Source organism: Phalacrocorax carbo, chromosome 4 (assembly GCF_963921805.1).
Source record: "Phalacrocorax carbo chromosome 4, bPhaCar2.1, whole genome shotgun sequence".
NCBI classification, from domain to species: domain Eukaryota; kingdom Metazoa; phylum Chordata; class Aves; order Suliformes; family Phalacrocoracidae; genus Phalacrocorax; species Phalacrocorax carbo.
The window spans coordinates 226,786-251,346 of NC_087516.1; the positions used below are offsets into that span (position 1 = coordinate 226,786).

The 24,561-nt window shown below is 72.3% G+C and overlaps 2 protein-coding genes across 6 annotated transcripts; one reads left to right on the forward strand and one right to left on the reverse strand.

Moving 5' to 3' along the window:
• Window positions 1-391: 391 nt before the first annotated feature.
• TLX2 (T cell leukemia homeobox 2) lies at window positions 392-4,460 on the reverse strand. The gene is made up of 3 exons (XM_064448698.1): window positions 3,658-4,460; window positions 1,055-1,292; window positions 392-621 (listed from the first exon to the last, which is right to left on the reverse strand). The coding sequence occupies exons 1-3, from the start codon at window positions 4,448-4,450 to the stop codon at window positions 405-407; spliced, it is 1,248 nt and encodes a 415-aa protein (XP_064304768.1). The 5' UTR covers window positions 4,451-4,460; the 3' UTR covers window positions 392-404.
• A 9,812-nt stretch (window positions 4,461-14,272) lies between these two features.
• Window positions 14,273-19,513, forward strand: PCGF1 (polycomb group ring finger 1). 5 transcript variants are annotated; one of them, XM_064448702.1, is made up of 9 exons: window positions 14,273-14,737; window positions 15,927-16,032; window positions 16,254-16,406; window positions 17,573-17,644; window positions 17,816-17,924; window positions 18,401-18,536; window positions 18,654-18,740; window positions 18,822-18,902; window positions 19,338-19,513. In XM_064448702.1, the coding sequence occupies exons 1-9, from the start codon at window positions 14,642-14,644 to the stop codon at window positions 19,383-19,385; spliced, it is 888 nt and encodes a 295-aa protein (XP_064304772.1). In that variant the 5' UTR covers window positions 14,273-14,641; the 3' UTR covers window positions 19,386-19,513. The 5 variants fall into 5 exon arrangements, with proteins under 5 accessions (XP_064304772.1, XP_064304773.1, XP_064304774.1 ...); XM_064448703.1 differs by having other exon boundaries at window positions 18,657-18,740; XM_064448704.1 differs by having other exon boundaries at window positions 18,401-18,434.
• Window positions 19,514-24,561: the final 5,048 nt, after the last annotated feature.

The following is a 24,561-nucleotide window of genomic DNA, read 5'->3' on the forward strand; positions in this document are numbered from 1 at the left end:
CAGGTCCTGAGCAGGGACCACCCGAGGAGCTGCCCCCAGAGCGGGGGGCCCTGGGGAAGGGAGGCTGCACTTGCAGAGGCCCACAAGGTGCGGAGGCCCAGCTCTGTGCTCCCCAGGGGGTCCAGGCAAGGGGCCACCTGAGGTGGTGCTCCAGGCAGGGGTCTAGGCAGCGGCAGCACAGCTTTGAGTCCAACTGCAGGGCACGTCTGCCCACCCGCAGATGTGGGGTGGCTGAGGGGGGCCCGAGGGGGCTGGCCCGTGGCAGGGAGGGGGCTGCCGACAGGGGGGCTCCCGGGAAGCAGCAGCCCCCTCCCTGCCGTGGGCCGGAGGTGCTGGGCACCAACCCCGCCAGCCTCCCACCGCCCACTGCCGCCTCCCGGCACGTCCACAGCTCCCCGGGGACCTCACACCACGGAGGCCACCCCTGAGACGGACGTCACCTTGTTGTCCTCAGCCCAGGGCTGCAGGTTCTGCAGGGCGTAGAGGGAGGAGTTGTGCATGCAGAGCGGGTCCTGGGGCAGCGGCTGGCTCAGGCTCTTCTGGAAGGCCTCCTGCTGCAGGTGCAGCATCAGGCGGTTGGCTTGCTGGCGCTCCGCCTCGCGCTCCTCCGCCGTCTGCCTCCTGCCAGCACACACGGCCCGTCTGGCACTGCCCCACAGCCTCTGCCCTGCAGCCCGTCCCTCTCTCGGCACCGCTGTGTGCCAGTCTGGCAGTGCCCTGCAGCCCTGTCCTGCTCTGGCACCGCTGGCAATGCTCTGTAGCCCATCCCTCTCAGCACCAGTGTGCTGGTGCAGAAATGCCCCACAGCCCCGTCCCTCTCTTGGCACTGCTGTGTGCCAGTGCGGCAATGTCCCACAGCCTCTGCCCTGCTGCCCATCCCTCCCTCGGCACCACTGTGCCTCACCCAGCCGGCCACAGGGGATGCAGCAGGGATGGGCACCCCATGTCCCCCAGCCCAGCCTCTCCCAGGGGGCACAGCCACGGCGGGGGGTGGCTGCCGGAGGGAGGCAGGGGGTTAGAGCTGCAGCGGCCGCCCCGGGGCCGGCCCTGTTACCTCCACTTGGTGCGGCGGTTCTGGAACCAGGTCTTGACCTGGGCATCCGTCATCTTGAGGGCCTTGGCCAGGGTGGCACGCTCGGCCGACGCCAGGTACTTCTGGCGGTGGAAGCGCTTCTCCAGCTCGCAGATCTGCACCCGGCTGAAGGAGGTGCGTGGCTTCTTCCGCTTGGGCGGCGTGCGGTTCTGGTAGGGGTGCCCGATCCGCCGGGTCGCCGCGAAGGGTGACAGCGCAGCTGTGGGCAGAGCAGGGATGAGGGGCTGCTCAGGGGAGCCTCAGGCAAAGCGCCCTGCCCATCGCGGCTGCCACACGGCAGGGGCCAGGCAGAGCCCCTGCTGAGGGCAGGGCAGGAGTGGGAGCAGCCCGGCAGCACGGGGGCCCAGGGCGGATACTCAGATGCTTGGGGCCATGGGGACAGAGAGCTCGGGGAGGGCTGTGGGGACTGGGGGCTACCAGTGCTGCCTGGCAGGGAGGAGAGGAGACCCCGAGTTGTCCCCACCTGCTCCCAGAGCCCAGTGATGCACAGGGCAGCTCAAGACATGGTGTGACGGCCCATCCCCACCCCACCACCATGGCCTGATCGCTCCCCCAGCAGGCCTGGTCCCAGGGCCGGCAAGGCTCCAGCAGCACAAACCCACCCTTCCCCACGCACCAAGCCCTGCTGCAGCCCCAGAGGAGCCTGCGCAGCACAACACTAATGGCTTCTCAGCCCTCCTGGGGAAGGTACAGGACCCCAGAAGCCATTGGGAGGTGGCCGACGTCTCCCTCCGCACACCAGCAGCGTCTGAGTGATGGGGGCCAGGCAAGGGGCTGTCCTTGCACGGCCGGGGCGTGAGCCAGGGACAGCGAGGTCGGCATGCCGTGTCCCAGCCCCAGGCGCAGCTGGAGCCACAGGGAACGTCAGGACAGCGAAGGGGTGTGGAGGAAGGTGAGAGCTCGGCCGGGGCGCAGCACCCAGCTCCCACTCCACTCCTGCTCTGCCAGCGGCCCACGGCTGAGCCACAGCCCCATGGCCCTCGCCATTGCTGGCACCACATGGGCAGGGCTGCACATGGCTGGGCCCATGGGGCTGTCATGGGGCCCCAGCACCCTATGCTGTGGGGGCGTGGGGCAGACCCCACAGCAGCCCCAGGGACAGCCTGGCGCCCAGCAGATCCTCCCACCAGCACCCATGCAGGCAGTGCAGGCAGGAGGCCAGCCTGCCCGCCGGCGGGGGCGGACGCGGTTGACGCAGGTGGAGCCGCGCAGTCGGGGGGGACGGAGGCCCTCGCACCCCCTCCCCACACGGGGCGGCCCCTCGCTCGGAACAGATGCCGACAGCCCGCAGACCACCCCAAGGCCAGTGGTGCTGAGTGATGGCCACGGCTGGGAGACCCCGTGCCGGGGAGGGGCCGCCCCGTCCACCCACTGCTGGCGCCAGGCAGGAGACGGGGACGTCACCTGCCGCCCCTGCGCAGGGACGGTGCTTCGTCACCGCCGGGATGGCAGGGTGGGCCAGGAGGCGAACCCGGCTCTGCTGGCGCCCAGAATGGGCCCCCGCAGCCCCCGGCCTCCCACCCCACATGGGCCCAGCAGCCCCCATAGCCGGCGCACAGCCCCCAGCCCCGCGTGGCCCCCAGCCTCGTCCCCGCATGGAGCCGTGCACTGCGGACGTGGCAGCGCCGCCATCTTGGGAAGGAGCCGACCTGAGCCGAGCCAGGCCAGAGCTCCCCGGCACCCGCATGCACCCGGCGTGCAGCCCCCACACCCAGCACCCCACACCAGCATCCTCGCCCCAGCACCAGGTGCTCTGGCCCCACCATGGGCGCTCAGCCCCCGGCCCCACCAGCAGGACCAGGGCCCTGCACCGCCTCCCCGACACCTGCATCGCCACCCGCCCTCCCCAGCCCCGGCACGCACAAGCCCCAGCCTCTCCCACGGCACCGGCACCTTGTGCCCTGCACCCATCCCCGCACACGCGGGTCTCTGAGTCCCTGGTGCCCCACAGGCACCCTCCACTGCCTGCCCCCGCTCCCCCCCTGGCACAAGGAGCAGGGGCACCTGCTCCCTGCACGCAGACAGGTTTTGCCCTGCAGCCCCATGGCAGGTCCCTGCACCCTGCTCCCAACACGGCCACTGCCCTCACCCCACACCCTGGCTCCCCGCAGGCCCCGGCAGCCTTCCCGTTACGGGTGGGATGGAGCCAGCCCCCAGTGCCCCCAAGCCCAGGGAAGAGACTGGACATGGAGCAGCGCCCGCGGCCGGAGCACGGCGGGACCCCTCGGGCACCACTCGGAGCCACCGGCAGCCGGGGCGGGACCGCGGCCGAGCTGCCGGTGTCTGCGGCAGCCCCGAGCCTCTCTCCGCGGGCCCCGACGGCGGTGGCGGCAGGAGCTCGGCCCGGGCACGGCAGGACGGGGCGGGGCGGGAGGCGGGCGAGGACCCCGCGCTGCGGGAAACGGCGGAGCGCACGGTGCCCCGGCCAACTCCGGCCGGTCCCCGTGGGCGGCGCGGCCCCGGTCAGCGCCCGTCCCGACCCCGCTCCACGCTCGCCGGGCCGCGGGAGCCGCCGGAGCCACCGGAGCCGTCGGGAGCCGTCGGGAGCGTCCCGCGGCGCTCACCTGAGAGCCGGTCCTTGGCGATGCGGCGCGTCGTCTCCATCCAGGGGAAGGTGAGCCCCGAGAGCCCCGGCACCGGCGGCGGCGCGGCGGGCGGCGCGGCGGGCGCGGGCCGGTGCGCCGGGACGCGGATGACCCCGGCGGGCGGCGCGGCGGGTGCGGGGGTCACGTTGACGCTCACGTTCATGCTCATATTGAGGTTGTAGGAGCCGAGCGAGCAGGCGGGGCCGTAGCCGCCGCCGTAGAGCCCGTAGTCGGGCTCCCCCGCCGCCCGGGCCGGCCCCGCTCCGCCGCCGGCGGGCTCGGGGCCGCCGAGGATCTGGTCGATGCCGAAGCTGATGGGCTCGTGGGGCGGGGGGCCCTGGCCGCCGCCCTCCCGCGCCAGCGCCGCCGCCTCCATCGCCCGGCCGCGCTCAGAGCCGGCGGGGCGCGGGCATGGCCGGGGGGCGGCGGGGGGCGGCGGGGGGCGGCGGCGGGCGGCCCCGCGCGGGGGCGGGGGCGGGAGCGGGGGCGGCGGGAGCGGGGTGCCCGCTGCGGGCCCGGCGGGGCCGGGACCGGGGCCGGGGCAGGCTCGGGGGCAGTGGCCGGCTCCGGGGCAGTGGCCGGCTCCGGGGCATGGCCCGCGGCTGCTGGCGGCCCCGGCGCGGGAGCGCGGGTGCGCGGCGGGCCCCGGCGGCGCGCGCTTTTCTGTCCCGCTCCATCTGGACCTGCCAAAATCCCGGCCGCCCGCGCCCTGATTGGCGGCCGCGCCCCGTGATTGACAGCCCCGCGCCCCCGGGGGCGGGGGCTCGCGCATCCCGGGGCCACGCCCCGCCACCGGGTCCGGGTCTCCCCCCGCCTCTCCCCCGCCGCCGCGGCCCCGGACCTCCGCCCGGCCCCCCCCCCCCCCCGCCACCCGCCGGGGCTCCCGCACCTCCTCCGCCGCCACCCCGGAGCGCACGGCCCGGCCCGTCGGACCGCGGGACGCCCCCCGGCCCCCCGCCGCGCTCCGGCCCCGTTCCGCGCCGCCGGTCGTCCCCCGGCTCGCAGCAACGAAGGGGCGGCGCGGGGCGCACCGGAGCCACCGCGGTACCGGCGGCCTCTCCGCGCCCCGGCTCCGCCCGTGGCCCCGTCGGAGGGTCCGGCGGCGTCGGGACGCCCAGCGTGCGGGGGCCGGGGCCGCCGCTCGCCCGCGCCAGGCACAGCCGGGACCCCCCCCCCCGTCCTCTCGGGCGCACGGAGCGGCCACCGGCTTCGGCGCCGTTATCGCAGATCCCAGGGCGCACACACCGGCACCGCGCCCGCCGCTCCCGGGGCGTGCAGGCTCCGTTCCCCGGAGCTGCCGCTGTCCGGGAGCACCGACCCGGCCCCACCGAGCCCGCCACCGCGGAGCCAACGGACACCTCGGTCCCCGGAGCCCCCGGTCCCGAGACACGGAGCCGGGGTTTGCCCGAGCCGCGGCTCCCGGGGCATGGACCCACCCGCCCTTCCCGGTGGTACGAACCCCGCTTCACCCGACCCGCCGCGGCCGGTAGCGCGGACCCCGGTTCCCAGGAACCCGCCGTTCCCGGGACACCGACATTTTCCTCGGACCCGCCATTCCCCGATCACGGATCCCGTTTCCACCGAGCCCATCTTTCCCGGGTAACGGGACCCGGTCTCCCGACCCACCGTTCCCAGGTCACGGACTCGTTCCCACGAACCCGCCGTTCCCAGTAGCACGGACCCGCGGTTCCTATCAAGCAGCCGTTCCCGGGACACCGACCCCGGTCCCCCCGACCCGCCCCTCCTGGGTGATGGGTCCCGGCCTCCCGGACCCGCCATTCCCGGGCGCGGAGCCCAGACCGGCCCCGTCGGGACGCTCGTACCTGGCTCGCAGGAGCGGGCCCGGCTGCCGCCCCAGGGGGTGACCGGGTACGGGGTGCGACGGTGCCGCTCGGGGCGGGCTCGGCCCCGGCCCCGGCCCCGGCCCCGGCCCCCGCCCCGGTCCCGCTCCGCCGGCGGGCGGTAACGGCCAGCGCAGAGCAGCACGGGCCGGGCCGGGCCTCCCGGCGACTGTCGCGACAGCCGAGCCGCGAGTGATCGGTCCGGCCCGTGGGGCGCGGCTGCGGGGCGGCGGGGCGGCCACGCGGATCGGTGCCGGCGGCTCCCGGGCTGGGGGTCCCGGCCCCCGGCGGGCAGCGGCTCGGGGCGGCGGGTCACGGCTCCGGGGCAGGGGCCGGCGAGGGGGGCGGCCGCCCGGCCACGCTGGCGCCACCGGTCTGGGGTAAATGACATTACCGGGGCCTGCGCCTGTAAATCACGGCGGCACCGGGAGCTGCAGCTGCTGTGCCCCGGGGGCACCACATGCCCTGGGGGCACCGCATGCCCTGCAGGCACTGCACATCCCGGGGGCACCGCAAGCACCGGGGGCACCAGGCAAACCCAGGGCACCGCACGTCCCGGGGGCACCACATGCTCTGGGGGCACCAGATGAACCCAGGCTCAGCCAGGCCTGCTGCAGTGTGGGTTGACCATCCCTGCACCCACAGCTCCTCTAGGGCGTGGGGCCACGGGCACACGGGGCCATACAGGGGGCACACTCACCCGGCTGTGTACAGCGGCAATGCACAAACACACCCCCCAGCAGGGCACAGCTGCCTGCATACACATGGGCACACACTGCCTGCAGCACAGCCGCACACACGCACAGACACACCGTGCAGCAGGGATGCACACGTACACACACATCCCCCAGAGCACGGCACAGCTACACCGGGTCCGGCACACACAGTACCCGTGGGGACACACGGCCTCACCTCACACATCAGCACGGCTACACACGCGTACACAGACCCGACTGCGCAGCATTGGTACGCACACATGCACACAAACGTGCACACGCATGCACACGCACACGTCATCCCTGCCAGGCCCAGGCCGGGCTCACACCGCCCTGCCAGTCCCTCGTGCCACGCCGAGCTGGCCATGCCCGCATCCCACCGCAGCGCCGGGCTGGTGCAGAGCTGCCCCTTTCCATGCCGGGGGCATTTCCCTTCCTGCTGCTCCCGAGGGAGCCCCGTGCCGTGGGTGCGGGTCCCTGTGCACCTCAGCCGGGGACGGAGGGGGACGCTGCACTCCGGACCGCAGCACTGGGACCTGCCGGGGACCCTGCCGAGCTGAGCCCTGTGAGTTTCTCGGCATTTCTTGCTCGTGGCCCAGCAGGTGCTGGGATAAACAGGCCCGGTGCTCCGGCTGCATGCCCGTGGAGCCACGGCTGCACTCCTACCCGAGAGAGCCACCAGCTCCAGCTCTGCCGCGGCACAGGGGCTCGCTGTGGCCCCACAGGGTGCAGCCAGCACTGGCACTGGCACTGGTGTTGGTGCTGGCATTGGCGCTGGTGCTGATCCAGGCCCTGTCGGCGCCTGCCCCGGCCCCGAGCAGTGGTGGGGAGGAAATGCCTGGTGCTGGGGGAGGGAGGAGGCAGCAGGTTAATTAAACCTGGAGCAGGAGGCAGATGTTTGCTGTGCCCAGGGGCTGGAATGCTGCCGGTCCCAGGAGATGGATTGGGGGGCAGGTGACGAGGCCGGGGGCGGTGTGGGTTCACACGGTGCCTGCCTGCGCCACAGTCTGCCCCATGCCCACGGGGGTCTGCCAGGCAGCACCCCCTGCCACGGCCTCAATGGGTGGGTGCTTACCCCAACCCCTGCTCAGGGTGGGACCCCAACAACCAGCACTCACTCTGGAGGGATGCGAGGTCTCTGCAGGCAGGGGCCGGGGCCGGCACCACCAGGCAGGGGGCTGGCAGCACGTGCAGCCCCTCCGCTGGGGCAGACACCCCTGCCCAGCTCCCTCCAGCACCGCAGTTAGGGCTGCCCCAGGATGGCTCAATGTTGGGAGAGCCCCAAGGGCTCGCAGGGAAGGGCTGAGGGTGCTCAGAGAGTCACCAAGCCCTGTGCCACCACAGCTCTGGGTACAGGGGGTCACCCTTCCAGGGACCCTGCTGGCCCCAGGGCCCTCCACTGTCACCTCCTCATGCCGCTGGCCCTGCCTGCCCCATGACCCACAGGCCACAAGGTTGTCTCCCTGTGCCTGCTCCCAGGGTCCCCAGAGCCGCCGTGCAGCCTGAGGTGGGGGGTCCAGGCTGGCTCCTGGTCCCTGGCTCCCCAGTTCTGCCCCCAGCCTGGCACAGCGCGACCAGCAAGACCTCAGGCAGCAGGACCCCCGCACACCCACACTGGGAGGGCTGGGACCACCCAGCACACCGGTATAAACCCACTCCTCATCTCTTGGCCACAGCACACACCTCATGGTCTTTGGCACGTGCCCCCTCCTGCCCTGCAGGGCTGAATCTGGGGGTCCCCACAGGGCACAGGGAATACATCCCCGCGCCGGGGAGGAGTGTGACCTGGCACCTGGGTGGCAGGGACGGCCAGAGGGGACATGGCAGAAAAAGGGGCGTTTGCCTGGTTCCAGGTAGGAAATAAGCCTTGGGCTATGAGACTCTGCCTGCGGCCACTGTGGCACCAAACCCTCGCGCTGCTGGAGCTACACCGGCTCCTGCGAGGGCTGGCTGCCAGAGTGGAGCTGCATCCTGGCATCCCACTGCCCCACGCCCCCCACATCAACCCGGGGTCCCCCAGCCCTCAGCACAGCCGACCTGGGAGGCAGGGATGTGGCACATTGGGGTCCGGCCCCCAACTCACCCCCAATGGGGGTCCCATCAGTGTCATTGCCCATCCCTGCAGCCACCTTGGGAGATGCTGGGGCTCCTGCAGTCCTCCCACCACCAGCCCCTCGCCCCGCCCCCCCCATGCCTTTGGGTGCCTGGGGCTGCCGGTTGCAGCCAACGCAGCCACGCGGCTTCACAGCGCCGCGTCCCTGCGGGCCGGCCACACCGGTGTCCCTGTCCCCTGCGGGGACTCCTGCCAGGCTCAGGTGTTGCTGCCGGGGCAGGAGTTATTAAAACGGGTCCCTGCCTGCCCCTCACCGCTGACAGCCCGCTCCCCGGCCAGCGCGCGGCAATTAAGCGGCGGAGGCCTGGAAGGGCCCCACGTTACCACCAGCAAGATGCTGCCAAGCCGCCCGCTCCCGCCCGCTCCCCCCCGTAATCTCATTACTGCTGGACGTCCCCTTCTTCCTCCCGCTTCCCCCCAAACCCGCTGGCAAACTGTAGGGACAGTCAGCTCCTCTCTGGCTGCTGGGTTAATTCTGGGCTAATTAGATGAAGCCAGCCCAGATTGGATTACTTTAGCCTGCATTTGGTCCTCCAGTCCTTGGCTTGCGGCTCCCGGGGGAGCTGCTGGCGCCTCCTGCCTCAATCAGACACTTCTTAACCACATGAAACACTCCCGGTGCCCCCCACCGCCCGCCCCGGGGTGGGCGCCGGCACCCGGCCGGGGTGCATGGGGTGACGCGGGTGGCAGCCAGCGGGCGTGCTCCCCACCCCAATCTGCGAGAGGGCCGGGACGGGGCCGGGACGGGGCTGCTGCGGCTGCCGGGGCAGCGCGGGCAGCACCATGCACGGCGAGCGGCAGCCCCGCTCGCCGGTCCATGGGCTCCCGGGGCCCGACGGCCAGAGCCGCCCCAGCTGGACGTCACGGTGGCTGTTGGTGTCTGCGTGGCCTTGGGGAGGAGCTGGGTGGGATGGGGACGATCGGGCGGCTGCAGGGTAGCACCGGCCTCGAGCTGTTGGGGGGTTGCTCCCTGCTGGGCATCCCCAGGCTGCAGCCCCCAGGAGCAGGGCACAGTGTAGCTGGGGGTCCCCCTGCCCCGGCGGGTGCTGGGAGCTGAGGCTGGGGATGCCGCATGAGCCACTCCCTGCAAACCCACCTGCCCCGGCTCCCACAGCTCCTGCAAGCTGGAAGCAGGGGCCAGAGGGGCTGGGGAGGGGGCACAGGGCCTGGGCTGGGGGAAGCGGCAACAGTACCCATGTTCCCACCTCCCCAGCTGGGGGGAGGTTGTGGAGAGCCCTGGGGGTGTGGGGGCACCCGCCGTGGCCAGCTCTGAGGCCACTGAGGGCAGCAGCTGAGTCCCCCAGCCTTCACCGGGGCCATGGCAGGGCAGGGGGCCTGGGAGAGGGCTGGAGGTGGAGCAGGGAGCCAGAGGGGGTCCTGCAGGAGCAGGGGGGATGCACGGCCCTGGGGCCCCTCTGGCTGCAAGCAGGCGTGGGGGCTGGCAGGACAGGCAGCCAGCCCCACTGCCTGGCTCGGCAGCTGGTGCCAGTGTGCCAGAGCTGGGGACAGGGACACCGGGATCCTCTCCCATGCTCCATCCTCCTTGGCCTTGCTGTGTGCTCCTCAGGGGGCCCCCAGCCCCGTCCCTGTCTCCCCCCGGACCTGGCGCTCGCCAGGGAGCTGCGGGGGGGGTCCTTCCCAGCAGCAGGCTGTGGGCGCTGGTGCTGCCCGTCCCCACGGGCCTGGGGTACCGGCGGGTGCCAGCGGCCACGGCTGTGGCTGCCGCGGGGCCGTTGACAGAAGCCGTCGCTCAGAACCTCGTTATCAAAGGCCGAGGGCAGGTAATTGGATTCTGCAAATCCAATCAGGTGCATTAGGCAGGAGTTCAGTCCATAACCGCCCAGCCCCCCGGCCGCCCGTGCTGCAGCCTGCGGGCCCCCTGCCCGCCCTGCATGGCCCCGGGACCCACTGCCACGGTCCCTGCCATGGCCCCGCTGGCCGCAGAGCTCCCACAGGGCCAGGACCCGCGTGTGGGGCTGGGACAGCGGCTCCAGCCATGGGGGCTCCCCCATGGGGACACCAGGATGGGATCCCAGCTGTGACCACGGGGCAGCGTGTCTGCCTCAGGGTGGACGGACCCCGCTGGTGGTCACAGCAGGGGGACGCTGGGGGAGCTCAGGGCCATGCATGCTGGCATGCCCCCGCTGCTGCCCGACGGTCCCTCCTGCAGGCAGCCTTCCCAGCCCTGCTCTGCCCAGGCAGCTCCCCATGGGCAGCACCCTCTCTGCTGCCCTGGCTGGGTTTGGCCACGGCCCCCACCTCGCCTGGCTGGGGGGGCCAGACCGCTGCTGCCCTGCACCCACTGCGGTCATGAGTGTGTCCGGCCTCCACCCCGGCCTCGCTCAGCCCCAGCGAGGGGCCTGGCCGGGAAAGCCCCCGGCAGGCGCTTACCAGAAGGAGCCGCCCAGGCCCTGTGCAGCTCCGCAGCGGAAATGGAGCTGAATATTTGAGCAGGTCTCTGCTAAAAGCACCGGCCTGCCCAGCCCCGGAGCCTCTCTGAGGCCGGGAGAAGTGCCGGCTGCCGCCCAGGCATTAATTATTTACGGAGAGATGGAGTTGCGTGGCTTCACATGTGCCAGGCTGGCAAGCATGGCCCCAGGGAGCGCCGGCTGCCGGCCACCCCGGCCCCTGCGCCCGGCACCAGCAGGGAGCGTGGGTGGGCTCCCTGCCCCAGCGCTGAGGGACCTCCAGCCTCTCCTCAGCCCCTCATCCCTGGAGGTCCCACGGCCCAGTGGTGCGAGCCTCACCCCGGCTAGTGCGAGCGTGCGGGGGGCACGAGCAGGGTGGCACATGGGTGGGATGTGCGCTCATGCACGTGAACAGGCCCTTCATGTGGCGGGGGTGGCAGTGGGGGGAAGCGTGTGGGGACCAGCTGCAGCAAGCACAGGGGCTGCACAAGGTGGGGGGGGATGAGGAGATGGCACATGGGGCGCAGGCAGCCCTGTGCCAGTGCAAGCGGGTCCCACAGGGACGTGCACCCACACAACTGGGAAGCGTCACCGCGCATGTGCACACACTTGTGCTCCATCCCTGCCCCAGTGCCCCCTCACCAGGGCATCAGTCCTTCCTTCCCAGCAGAGACACCTCACTCTGCCAACACCGCCACAACCAGCCTGTCCTGCTGGCCTGGGCCATGGCCCAGTGGGACCCGGGGTGTCTGAGGGGCCGTGGGGGTGCAAGGGGCATGCGCAGGGCGTGCGTGGGGCTGGGCAGCAGGCAGGCAGTGCTTGCTGCTGTGCTGGTGCTCAGGGCTTTCCGTTGTGCTGGTGCTGTGGCAGCGCCGGTGCTCGATGGGGTGCTCGTACTGGTGCCAGTGGTCAGGATGATGTGGTGCTGCTACCGCTGCCGTGCTGGTGCTGGGTGTGGAGCCGGTGCTGGGTGTGGAGCCGGTGCTGGGTCCAGCGCTGGCAGTGAGCGATGCTGCCCTGCCCCAGGGCTGTGCTGGCCCGCCTGTGACCCCTGCAGCCCCCCCAGCCTGACGGTTCCTCCCAGGAACTGCTCCTGGCAGGTACAAATGGGGCCGGACCCTCCCCAGACGCGGGGGTCACCCCGGCCCTGGCCTCATTTCTCACATCCCAGCGAGGATGGGCCGGAGGGGCGGGCAGGCTGTGGCCGGTGGCGGGTGGGCAAGTCTGGAGGCCACCATCACCCCAGGGTGGGGGGCTGGTCCTGCCCGCCTCTGCCCATGGGCGCCCCAGCACTGGGGAAGGGGCCCACACAGCTCCCGGTGGGGTCCCCTCCTGGGGTGCAGGGGCTGGGGGCGCTGGAGCCCGGCCACACGCCATGCCTGGCCCTGGGCAGGAGGCAGGGACAGTGGGCTGGCAGTGCTGGGGGATGCCGGGGGATGCCAGGGCTGAGCTGGTGCTGGCTGTACCGCACGGGGCCAGGGTGAACCACTCCAGCTGGTCATGGGGGGCCAGCCGGGTCTGCTGGACTGGGCCACACTGGACTGAGTGGGACCTGGAAGAGCTGAGGTGACCAGGATCAGGACCAGGCTCGGGATCAGGACTGGGACCATAACCAGGACTAATCGAGGAGCACCCCAGCTGAGGGGGCCAGCCACCGCCAGCACTCTGTGTGCCCAGGAGGTTGGCAGTGCCGGGGTGGTGCCAGCTCACCCAGGGCCCCGCAGCCACCACCCCCCGCGACACCAGCGGCACCCCGTCCCTGCTCGCTTGCTCGCTCGCAGCGGGGCTCACAGCCCTGGTGAGCTGGGCTCTACCTGCGGGCACTGCCGGGATGGAGCCCGCGGGGGGCCAGACCCCCGTCAGCTCTGCCCCGGTGCAGGTGCGGGTGCGGGAGCGGGAGCAGGGCTGGCAGCGCGGCTGCGTGCCCAGGACCCCCATGCCGGGGTTGGGACGGCGTCACTTCGCCTCTGCCGGTATTTAATATCTCCCCGGGAGCGCGGAGCGAGGGCTCGGCCGGTGCCGGCGGGGGCGGGGGGTGGTCGCTGCCGCTGCCAGGCTGCCGGCCCCGGCCCCGGCCCCGGGCGGGGGTCTCTCCCGGCCGCCCCCGCGGGGCCGCGCAGCCTCGCCCGCGCCGGCTGCCCCCGCCGTCTCCCCAGACGGCACTTGTTGCTCGGGATTGGAGCAATAATCGTAACCATAACGAGCCATTACGGCCTTTAACGGCTTCTGCTTTGCATTAGCGGGGCCGCTCCTTCCCCTCCAGAGCCCTGATCCAATCACCCCCCATTAGCGCGGCTCCAGGCTCCGGCGGGCTGCGCCAGGGAGGCCGCCCGGCACCCCCCGACCCGGCACCGCCAGCGCCCCCTGACCCGGCACCCCGCGACCGGCACCCCCCGACCCGGCACCGCCAGCGCCCCCTGACCCGGCACCCCGCGACCGGCACCCCCCGACCCAGCCAGTGCTGGCAGCAACCACCCCTCACCCCGCCCCAGCCCAAGCCCCTGCACACACACCCCCCCAGTACAGCCCCTGCACCCCGGTCCCCTGCACCCAGCACCCCGGTCCCCCAGCCTAGCTCCTTCCATCCACCACCCCCCAATACAGCCCCTGCACCCACTGTGCCCCAGCCCGGCCCCCTACGTGCCCCCCCCAAGCCCCCCGCACCCCCCCGTGTCCCCCTGCACGCCCCGCACCCCCGCTGCCTCGGCCCGCCCTGCCCCGGCAGAGGGGTCGCTGCCCGCCAGCGGCCCGGACCCTCGGGGGGGGGGAAGCTGCCATCGGGGTCCACGCGGGCTCTATAGTCCCCGGGGCCGCTCTGTGGGGGTCTCGCACGCCGTGCCGGCCCGAGGGTCCCGCCGGCACACGGACATGGTGGGGTCGCCCTGCGGGAGGCACGTCACGGGTGGCTAGGGGGTACGGGGGGGGGGGGTTGCAGGGGCACGGTCCCACCCTGCCCACGGCAGCCTGAGCGCGGCCCCACGGCACCCGGTCGGTGGAACCCCAGCCCCAGCCCTGGGGGTCACGGCCCCTTAACCGGCCCGCCGCCCCGCCCCCGCGCAGTGCAGCGGGACCCCCGGGACAGCCCACCCCCCCCGGGCACCGCCCCCCCGGCACGGCGGGACCCCCGGGACAGCCCACCCCCCCCGGGCACCGCCCCCCCGGCACGGCGGGACCCCCGGGACAGCCCACCCCCCCCGGGCACCGCCCCCCCGGCACGGCGGGACCCCCGGGACAGCCCACCCCCCCCCGGGCACCGCCCCCCCGGCACGGCGGGACCCCCGGGACAGCCCACCCCCCCCCGGGCACCGCCCCCCCGGCACGGCGGGACCCCCGGCCCCCTCGCTTTCCCCCCCCCCAGTTCCCCCGCGGTGCTCTGCTGCCCTCTGGCGGCGGCCCGCGGCACCACGCGGCACCACGCGCAAGCGGCGCACGCTCTGATTGGCGGAGGCTGCGGTCCGTCAAAAGAGCGCCCCCACCGCCATTGGTCCCCGGCGGGGGCAGACCCTCCCCTGCAGCGGGTCCCGGGGCCCGCCCGGGCGTTGAGCCCGCACCGGGGCGGCGGGGCCCGGCTCCCCGCAGGCCCGGCGGCTCCCCGGGGCTCGGCTCCGTTCGCCCTGCTCCGGCGCCGGGGGGAGGGTGGGGCAAGGCCGGGGGGGGGACCCCGACATCCCTGGGCCGGGGTCAGGGGTCAGCGCGGGGGCCGAGGTCAGCCGCCGCGCCGCTAGGCCGCGCTCCCCGCCGCGCCCAACAGGGGGCGCCGGCCTGGCCGTTCCCAGCATGCCCGGCGGGCGCGGGGCGCGGCGGGAGCCGTAGTCACGGCGCGGGCGGCGGCGGCGGCCCCGCCCCGAACCCGGAAGTGAGCGGGGAGGCGGAGGAGGTTCTAAGATGGCGTCGCCTCCTCAGGGGGGCCCGATGGCGATCGCCATGCGGCTGCGGAACCAGCTCCAGGCCGTCTACAAGATGGACCCGCTCCGGAACGAGGCGAGCGGCGGCGGCGGCACCGGGATCGGGACCGGGCCGGCGCATGCGTGGGCGGAAGAGGGCGCCGCGCGCCGCTCGGGGGACGCGGGGCCGCGCAGGCGCCCTGCGGCCCTTCCGCGCAGGCGCCGGGCCGCCCACGCGGCGGGAGGGCGGGGCTGGGCAGGGCTGCGGGGCGGGGCCAGGTGCGAGGGGCGGGGCCCAGGTGAGGGGTGGGGCTGGCGAGGGGGTGGGGGCTGGGGCGAGGGGGCGGGGCCTGGCGCTGGGGTGGGGCAGCGGTGATTTAAACCCTGCCCTGGCCGGGCCAGCTCAGCTAGGCTGGGCTCAGCTGGCCTGAGCTGGCCTCTGTGGGGCAGGGTTCAACTCTGTGGGGCTGTGTAGGGCTGGGCTCAGCTCTGTGGGGCTTGGCTTGGCTGGACTGGGTTGGGCTGTGTGGGTTAGGACCCGCCTCTCTGGGGCTGTGAAGGGCTGGGTTCGGTCCGACTCTGTAGCTTGCCTCTGTAGGGCAGGGCTCAGCTCTGTGGGGCTTGGCTGGGTTGGGCTGTGTAGGGCAGGCCTTGGCTCTGTGGGGCTGCTTTGGGCTGTGTAAGGCTGGGCTCAGCTCTGTGGGGCTGGGTTATGTGGGACTGTATAGAGTAGGGCTTGGCTCTGTGGGGCTGGGCTGTGCGGGACTGTATAGAGTAGGGCTTGGCTCTGTGGGGCTGGGCTGTGAAGGGCTGGGCTCGGTTCTGGAGCTTGTCTCTGTGGGGCAAGGCTCAGCTCTGTGGGGCTGGGCAGGGCTGGGCTGTTTGGGGCTGTGCAGGGCAGGGCTCAGCACTGTGGGGCTGGGCTGGGCTTTGTGGGGCTGTCTGCCAGGCGGCCCCATCCCTGTAGGTGCTGGGCCCCACAGCAGGAGAGGGGCCAGCCCCAGCTCCCCATCCGTGACAGTGGCAGTTCCACTACAGGCCCTGCAGCCGGGCCATGGGGCGAAGCCATGGGTGAGCCAGGTCCCCTTGTGTCACCCGGAGGGGGGGTCCATCCCCCTGTGCAGGGGTGGGAGCTGCCCGCAGCCCCCTGTTCCCCCTGCCATGCTGTCTGTGGGGGTTCCCACTGGCTGTGGGGCAGGGGTCGCTGTGGAGGGCAAGAGCGTGGGGCAGGGGGGCCCCACAGGGTGCCAGGGCGGCGGCTGGATGACAGTGACCTGTCTCCGCAGGAGGAGGTGAAGGTGAAGATGAAGGAGCTGAACGAGCACATCGTGTGCTGCCTGTGCGCCGGGTACTTCATCGACGCCACCACCATCACCGAGTGCCTGCACACGTGTGAGTCCCCGCGCGGTGGCGGCAGCTGCCTGTGCGGCTCCGGCAGCGCGGGGGTCCCGTGGGGTCCCCGCCGGCAGGTCCGGCGCTGCCCCAGGACCGCGGCTACTGCCTGGGGGGGCCGAGGGGGACGCGTCCAGCTGCTCAGTGCTGGGTGTCTCGGGGTTTGGGCCGCGCCACGGACCCGGCCCCCCGCCCCCGACGCCCCCTCCCTCTGGCCACAGTCTGCAAGAGCTGCATCGTCAAGTACCTGCAGACCAGCAAGTACTGCCCCATGTGCAACACCAAGATCCACGAGACGCAGCCGCTGCTCAATCTCAAGCTGGACCGTGTCATGCAGGACATTGTCTACAAGCTGGTGCCTGGCCTGCAAGAGAGTGAGTGTCCCCGGCGGCGGGGCCAGGGTCCGGCGTCCCTGGCACCGGCGTCTTGCAGAGCAATGTGGGGACAAGCTGTGTGGGGAATGGCCCAGGAGAACGGGATGCTTTTGGGGGGCACCTCCCTGCTGGGTGTGGGAGACACTGTCCGTAAGTCAGGGTCTTCAAAATGCTGACCACGTCCGTGGCAGCTGCTAGAGCCGGGCTGGGAAGAGAGGGCAGGGAGGGCCTCTTACCGTGCGAAACCAGTTGTAGAGTGAGAAAGGCAGGAGAGAGGGCCCCCCGCTCGTGTGTCAGGGGGCTGCGGGGACCCTGCTCGGGAAGCACGTGGGGCTGCTCGGGGATGGGGAGCAGAGCCAGGCAGGGCCTTGGCGCTGGCACTGCGCGGTTTAGGGGGCTCAAGTGCGGGGACCCGCAGGATGCTCTGGCTGCGCTGGTGTCGGGGCTCTGCACCTTCCCCTCGGCCGTGCCGGCAGGTGGAGTGGCCACAGCTCCCCACGGCCGGGCCGCTGCACGCGGGGGGCGGGTGGGGAACGGGGCACAGAGGTGGGTGCCTCGTTGGGGTGTGTCTAACCGGCTCAGGTCCCGGCGCTCGGGCTCCGGCACAGTGGGCTGTGGGGACAGGAGCTGTGCGAGCCGGGACTGCCTCCGCAAGCAGCGTCCCTGGGGCCAGGCGCTGAGTGACGGCGCGATGAACCGGCGGTTGGTGGTGGTGAATGCAAAGCAGCACGCGGGGAGGGCAGCCCCCGCGCCGCAGGCGCAGCGGTGGGCTCGACATTAGCCACTGTCACTCAGGGCGGGGATGGGGACGGCACTAGGGACACCTCTGTGGAAGTGTCAGCCCGCCGTGCGGCAGCGGGGCGCTGCCATGGAGGGATGGAGGCCGGGGCTGGGGGCGGGGGGCACAGCAAACACACTGCGTGGCCCTGGTCCTCCGCCCCGCAGCGGCGAGGGGGAGAGCAAGGAAAGGTGTGAGGGAAGATGAGAGCAGGGACGTGTCTGCGTGGGCAAGGATGGGGACAGGGCCCCCTGGCCCACAGCAGGGGCTTGGTGGAGACCGAGGGCAGCCCAGGGTCCCCCACCTCTGGGCGCTGTGGGGTGGGAAGCCGTGAGGGGCTCAGGGGGATGTGGGGTGACCCTGAGCAGCGCCGGCCTCTTGCCCACAGGTGAAGAGAAGAGGATCCGGGAGTTCTACCAGTCCCGTGGCCTCGACCGGGTGACGCAGCCCAGCAGTGAGGGTGGGCACGCTCAGGGGCCACACGGAGGGGCCTGGGGGCAATCAGCTTGGGGGGAGCGGGGTCAGAGCCAGGGGGGCTCGCCGTGGCGTCTCTGGGAGCCGGCGGGGCAGGGGGGTGGTGCCGTGGCGCTGGTGGCGGGCTGACCACTGCCCCCTCCCCACGTCTCCCCAGACACGGTTGGGGGTGACCCCATGGGGCTCCCCTACAGCACCTTCGATCACTCCCGCGCCCACTACTTTCGCTACGACGAGCACGTCTCGCTCTGCCTGGAGAAGCAGAGGTGAGTGCCGGCGGCGCAGGGAGGGCTGCGGGGCGCCGGCGGGGCCGCCGCCCCTTGGTGTGGCGGGGAGTGGGGCCGGGGGTGGCACCAGGCGTAGCAGCGTCCCGTGCCCCCAGCCCTTGCCCTGGCAGAAAGGGGACGCGGCCGAGGTGGGGGGGCTCGAGCTGCTGCAGCTCTGTCCCCCACCCCGGGCCGCAGCCCTGCCCGGCGCCTGCCAGCGTTAATAGCTGCCGAGGCGGGCGCTGCGCAGCTGCCTGCCGGCTCCGACAGCAAAGTCAATAAGCGGCAGCTCTGGGGGGCTGTAATGGGATCGATGGCTGCAGCTCAGCTGCCAGCCCCGGCTCCACGCCTGCGTGACGGGTGGGTGGGGGGCTGTGCACCAGGCTGTGCCCAGGGAAGGGGTCGGGGGTATGGCCCGCAGCCCCCCGCCTCCCTGTGCCAGAGTGGGCAGGCTGCCCCTTCTCTTCCCTCCGCAGCTCCAGCAAGGACAAGAGCAAGGCCGTGCTGCAGGTGAGCGGGGGTCCGTGCGGCTGCCCTGCCAGTTCACCGGGCCCCGAGCCCCCGGGCTCTGCCCAGACCTGGCCCCACAGCTCTTGCTCCGAGCTCAGCTTGGTGCGTGGGGTCCCAGGCGGGGTGGGCAGAGGGGAGCTGGGGCCTCGCCATGTGTCGGCGCTGGTCCCGGGGGGCTGGGGGCCCCCGCACTCCCCCAACCCGCTCTGCCCCTTGCAGCAGAAGTACGTGAGATGCTCTGTGCGGGCGCAGATCCGGCACCTGCGGAGGGTCCTGTGCCACCGCCTGGAGCTGCCGCTGCAACACGTGAGCGTGGGGGCTCGGCGGGGGTCACGGGCCTCGGGTGGGGGCTGTGGGCCCCCCCTGACACAGTCTCCCCATGCGTAGGTGCAGATCCTCTTCAACAACGAGGCTCTCCCCGACCACATGACGATGAAGCAGCTCTGGCTCTCGCGCTGGTTCGGCAAGGTGGGTGTCTCTGGAGGGACAGGTACCCACTGCAGCCCCTGACATGGGCGATTTGCCCCCAGGTGCCCCATCCAGGCTGGGGGGCTCGGTGGGGTCTGGCGGGAGGAACCTCCCTGGGAGGCAGCTCAGGGCAGTGCCGTGCTGAGGATGTGGCGGAGGAGCGGGGAATTGGTGAATCAAGGATGATTAATGTCGCTCGCTGGAGCGGCGACCCGGGGCGCCCACGGCTGTGCCGCAGCCGGCCCGCGGTTCCCGCGCGGGTCAGGAGGGTGGTGGGTCCCAGAAGGGGTTGGACAAGTTCACGGTCCTGCCTGGGCCTGGCCCGGTGGGGAGGGGTCGCTCCTGCCCCCCCCGTGGGGCCCTGGAATGGGGTATGGGGTCTCTGCCCTGGGGTTGGGGTGCCAGTGGCCCTGACCCTCACTACTTGCCTTGCAGCCTGCGCCCCTCCTGCTGCACTACAGCATCAAGGACAAGAGGAGGTAGGGGCTGGGGGCGGGCGCTGCCCCCTCTGAGTGCAGCCCTACTTCTGCGCCCCCTGCCCCGCTCTGCTCCCCCTAACTTAATACCCCTCCTGCTTGAGTTTATTTTTTGAATAAAATTGTGGAAAATCCCTCGTGGGAGCCTGCCTGAGGCTGGGGGCTGCTACTGGGGGGGTTGCTACTGGGGTCCCGGGATGGGGGGCAGCTGGGGCCCCTGCTGAGCCCCCCTCACCACCCCCACCTTCAGGTGTGGGGCTGCATGGGGGGGGAGCAGTGACCCCCTCCAGGGCCCCTGCTGTGGGGGGATGCAGCACTGGGGGGTGCAGTACTGGGTGGGGAGGGGCTGAGCTGTGGGGTGCCCTATGGGGGATACTGGAGGGGGCCTTGGGGAGCAGATGCAGCACTGGGGGTGGTGGCTGGCCTGTGGGGGTGCAGTGCTTGGAGGGGGGGGGTGCAGCCCCCTCCCCTCCCCCCCCCCCATTCCTCCGCAGTGCCGGCGCGGGGGTGCGCAGCCCCTCGGCCGAGCGCAGTTGTGCGGGCGCTCGGCAGATTAATCACCGTCACGGCTGCCTGGCGCATGTCCCGGCCCCCCCCGCGCCGCCGCCGGTGCCAGAATCCCAATGAGGAGTGATGGGGAAATAACACGCCTGTCGCCTCGGCGCAGGCTGCGCGCCCCCCCGCCGCCCGCGCATAATGAGCCGTAATAAAGTCATGGGCCCTTTGATTGCCTGGGGGGGGGGGGAATGGACGGGGTGTGCGCCCCCCCCCCCCCCTCCCCCCCAGTCCCCAGCGCTTGCCTAATTAGCCCGCTATTGTGGGGACAATATCGCAGCCATCTGGGCTGCTGCCGGAGCGCGGCAGGGTCGGGCGTGCAGCAGCCCCGGGCCCAGCTGCCGGCACAGGGTGGCTCAGGGGTCCCCTGGTGTGGGGCTTTTCCCTTCCCCCCGGTGTGGGGCTGGGACGTGCTCCCCTCACCCAGGCCCTGCAAACACGATCCGGCGGCTGCGTCCCCTATTCCTGGCAGAGGAACAGGTGCCGGCTCCCGCTGGTCCCGGCCCTCCACGAAAGCGGCTTGAGGGGCCGTGGTGCAGGGATGGGGCACTGGGTGCCCTGTGGGGGGTGGCCCCGTCCCCCCTGGTCCTGGTGGAGAACCCCAGCCCCGCTCCGTCCCCCCGGCATGGTGGTGTTGGTGCCTGGCCGTGCCGTGCAGCTGCCAGGGCTCGCTGGGGCGGCAGCTCTGGGTCAGGCAGCCACAGCCCCTCTGCTCCCACCCTCGCCCCCAGAGCCTCGGTGGCCATGCCACGGAGCTGTCGGGCAGGCTGTCCCCTCCAGGCGCCCCGTGCCCACCCACCGGCCCCGGGGGTCCCCAGCCCGAGGGGAACAGGGGCTGTGGCCCGTTGATCACCCCCGGCTCCGCACCGCGGCTGACCCCGCGCCCGGGACCCCGCGAGCCGCTGCCGGGGGATCCGGTTACTGGCCCCTCTCCCCAGCCCAGCTGTCGGCCATCCCTCACGCGGGGGCGGCTGCGGCCCCCCCGTGCCGAAAGCCCCTGCTAAGTATGTGGTGAAACGTGGGCAGAGGCCAAGGGTCAGCAGGACTTGGGGCTGCGCTCCTCGTCCTGGGACGGGGATCCGTGTCCAGCCAGGGCTCCCCAGGCTGGGCGGGGGATGGTGAGTCCCCCGCAGCCCCACAAACACCCCGTGGTGATGGGGCTCCCCATGCCGGGTCCCGCCAGGTAGCCCTGTGGGGCTGCGGGTGCGTGAAGCTGGTCGGCGCCTTGGCACGGCTTGGCTGAGCACAGCACCGTCCCTGCAGCCAGAGGGGTGCAGGGTGGGGGTCCCAACCGGGGCTGCTTGCAGGGGAGCGGGGAGGGCAGCGTGGCCGTGGGAGCGGGTGGGTGGACAGACGGACGGATGGCAGGACTGTGGGGGCGGCGAGGCAGGGGGCCATCCCCGTGTCTTTCAGCAGCGGCTCTGGCAGCCGGTTACAGACGGCAGAGCAGGAAGCGGGAGCGGGGCCGAGAGCCCCCCACGCCCCCCAGCCCCGCGCCCCCTCACTTATCAGCGCCGGCCGCGGAGGAGCCTAATTCAAACCAACTGCGGGGCTGACGTTGGTAAATGAGCCCCCGCCTGGATGGGAGTGGGGGCGGGCGCAGGGGTCGGTGCCAGCAGCCCCCTGCCCGCAGCCTGGCCCCATCGCCCACCAGGGCCTGGAGGCGCACCGTGCCCCCCCTGGGGGTGCCGGGGCCCAGTGGGGGTGTGGGGCAGCTGGGGGTGTGGGGCAACCCCAGAGTGCAGTGGAGTGAGGGGAGATTGGGGAATCGCGGGGGTTCAGGGAGGCCCAGGGAGGAGGGAGAGCCTGGGGGTGCAGGGGGAGACCCAGGCAGCTGTGGGGAGTGCGGTTGACAGGGAGGGGCAGGACGAGCCTGGGTGGGGGACGCAGGACGAGCCATGGGGTGCAGGATGGTCTCGGGTGTGCAGGGAGCCCCCCATTCCCACTGCCTGGCTGCGGCACAGGCTGAGGCTGTGGACCGTTCAGGGGGGCAGTGGGGCAGGGGCAGGTGCCAGGATGGGGTCCTGCACTCCCAGCCTGGCCATGGGGGCCATGGTGTTGGCGGGGGCTGGCTGTGAGCCCCGGTCATGCCAGTTAGGGCGAGGTGAAGGCACTTTGATATCCCAGCCCCCCACCGCCCTGTCATGCTCCGAGGGGGCTAATGGCCCCAGGCTCCAGCCCGGCAGAGAGGGAAACCTGAGCCCCCCCATTCCCGCCGGCCCTAGCCCGGGGGGCAGTGGGGGACACACAGCCCTGCCTGGGAGGACCTGGGCACGGCCTGGTCACAACATGGCCCCCAGCATGGCTCCCCACGGCGGGGGGCCAGGACCCCTGGGAGCTCCTTGGCTGCACAAGGACCCCCATGGCTCCCACTCCCCTGTCCCCAGGTCACCGGAGCGAGCCCAGCTCCACACTGGGGATGGTGTCACCCCCAGCCCAGAGGGTCCCAGCACCAGCAAAGGGCCTGGATGGGGGGTGAAGGGGCAAACAGCCCCAGCTGCCCACCCCAGCCCATGCAGTGATGCCAGGGCAGGGACGTGCCACGGGGTGCTCAAGCCCTGCCAGGGACCTGCAGGTGCAGGGGGGTCCTGCAGCCCCTGGCCTGGGTGGGTGGTAACAGGGAGCTCAGTGGGAGGATCAGCTCATCATGGGGCTGCAGCAAGACAGGAGGGACCCCTTGCAGGAACCCCTCGCCCCATGGCCCTCACTGCCCTGCAGTCCCCACACCTGGGGCCAACACAGAGTGCCAGGATTGGGGGGGCATGGCACAGCTGTGGGGGACAGCATCAGCACCCCTCCCTCCTATGGCAAGGTCCCCAAACACCCCATCGTGCTGTCCCTCTCCTGTCCCACGGCCCCTCCCCCCTGCCCATTGTTGGGGCTCATCCCCCCCTTGCCTTCTACCCCCGGGGCAGGCAATGGGTGGGCTGGTGGGGTGTGCAGGGGGGAGCTGGTCCCCGGGGGCTGTGGGGCTGCACGTGCCTGGCAGAGGGGTGCAGCACAGCCCCCTCCAAAAGCCACACATAACCCATCTGCCCTGTGAGTGTTCACTCAGGGGGGTCCCTGCTCATCACCCCCAGCCCCTGCCCCATCCCACAGGCAGGCACAGGGGCCCCCCGTTGCGCCCGGGCAGCTGGCACTTGGTCCCAGCACCGGCCGTGCCCCAGGCAAGCGGGGCCGTGGGGTGGTGCTGAGCACCCCCAGCTACGCTGTCCCCGCCACGCTCCGGCGGCACCATCTCCCGCGCCGGCTCCTGACAGAGACAAATGAGCCGCCCTCGCCTGCCACCGCCTTCACACCCCATTGCTGGGGTGAGTGGGGCAATGCCCGGGGACCCGGCACGTGGGGCCAGTCCTGTGACACCCCCGAGTGCCCCGGGACGGGCCCCCCCCCGGCATCACGGCATCCTTCCGGCTCCAGCACTGACGGCACGGCAGCCCCGTGCTGCCGGGCCAGCTGCCGGGCCGCACCGCGGGGCCCCGCTCGGCTGCCAGCCCGCGGCACAGCGGGGCCTGCCAGCGCCTCTCTGCGGGGCGCGGGATGGATGGGCTCCGCGGGGACACGTGTGCCAGGTCCCAGCCGGCACCACCCCACACCCCGACCCGTCCCACACCGCAGCCCACCCCAGGGGCCCCCACCGGGCCCATCAAGGCACATGGCCATCCCTGCTGGGCATCCCAGTGACCGCTGGCGCGCAGCACGGGCACGCTGGCATATGGCTGTCATGGTGGGAATGAGCTGTCATGTCGGCATGGGGAAATTACCCCGTAACGAGGCGCGCTGGAGATTAGGCTAATGAGAAAATCAAAACACAATTTAATTCCTGTCACCGCCTGATCATCTTTAAACGACGCCGTGTGGTTCTGACGGGCCGGCATGCTGTGCCCACACACCCTCCGGCACCGCGCCGGCACCGACCAGGCCCCCGCCATGCCCCGCGCGGAGGCAGCAGGGCCGGGGAGGGCGGGACGGCAGCACCCGGCTTCCTGACGGCTTCCCACGGATGTGGGCACCGGCGCTGGCACCGGGACGACCCAGCACCGTGGGAACGTGGGGCAGGGGGGCACCTTCCTGCGGATGGAGGGTCCTGCCCCAGCCCTGGGGGATGTGGCTGCAGGGGCCTGAGAAAGCAGTGCTCACCACAGGGAGCCCCCTCCCCACTTGGTGCCCCTCCAGGACCCTGACACCCTCCCACAGCCATGCTATCCCCACCCCAGGCCATGGGGCTGGGACCAGTGTGGTCCCTAGGGAGAGCTCGGAGCAGCCCAGGCTGGTGATGGGAGCAGCCATGGCACCCAGTCTTGCCACCGGCATGGCCGGCACCCCCAGCCCCAGCTGCAGGGACGAGCCCAGCAACCTCCAGGTGGTGGGCGGTGGCAGGGCGGGTACCCCCGGCCGGGCGCCTCCAGCCCATCTCAAGGCGTGGGAGCGGGGCGGGAGGGCACCCCCTCACCTTTCCCGGTTTATCTTGGACGGCGGTGTTTCCTCCGGCCCTTTGTCTACGAGGCTGCAGCCACCCGCGCCCCCCCCCCGGCTTTCCTGCGTGCCGCCGGGCCCGGCGCAGGGGGGTGCACACCGGGGCCACCCTCGCGCCGTGGGACCACGGCCCTGGGCGCGCCCCACCGGGC

Coding starts and splice junctions, on each gene's coding strand:
- TLX2 (XM_064448698.1), bottom strand. CDS start 4,450: ATGCGCGAGCCCCCGCCCCCGGGGGCGCGGGGCTGTCAATCACGGGGC. Junction 1,293..3,657: donor CGCCAAGGACCGGCTCTCAG/GTGAGCGCCGCG, acceptor CTCTGCCCACAG/CTGCGCTGTCACCCTTCGCG. Junction 622..1,054: donor AACCGCCGCACCAAGTGGAG/GTAACAGGGCCG, acceptor GTGTGCTGGCAG/GAGGCAGACGGCGGAGGAGC.
- PCGF1 (XM_064448702.1), top strand. CDS start 14,642: ATGGCGTCGCCTCCTCAGGGGGGCCCGATGGCGATCGCCATGCGGCTG. Junction 14,738..15,926: donor TGGACCCGCTCCGGAACGAG/GCGAGCGGCGGC, acceptor CTGTCTCCGCAG/GAGGAGGTGAAGGTGAAGAT. Junction 18,741..18,821: donor TGGAGCTGCCGCTGCAACAC/GTGAGCGTGGGG, acceptor CCCCATGCGTAG/GTGCAGATCCTCTTCAACAA.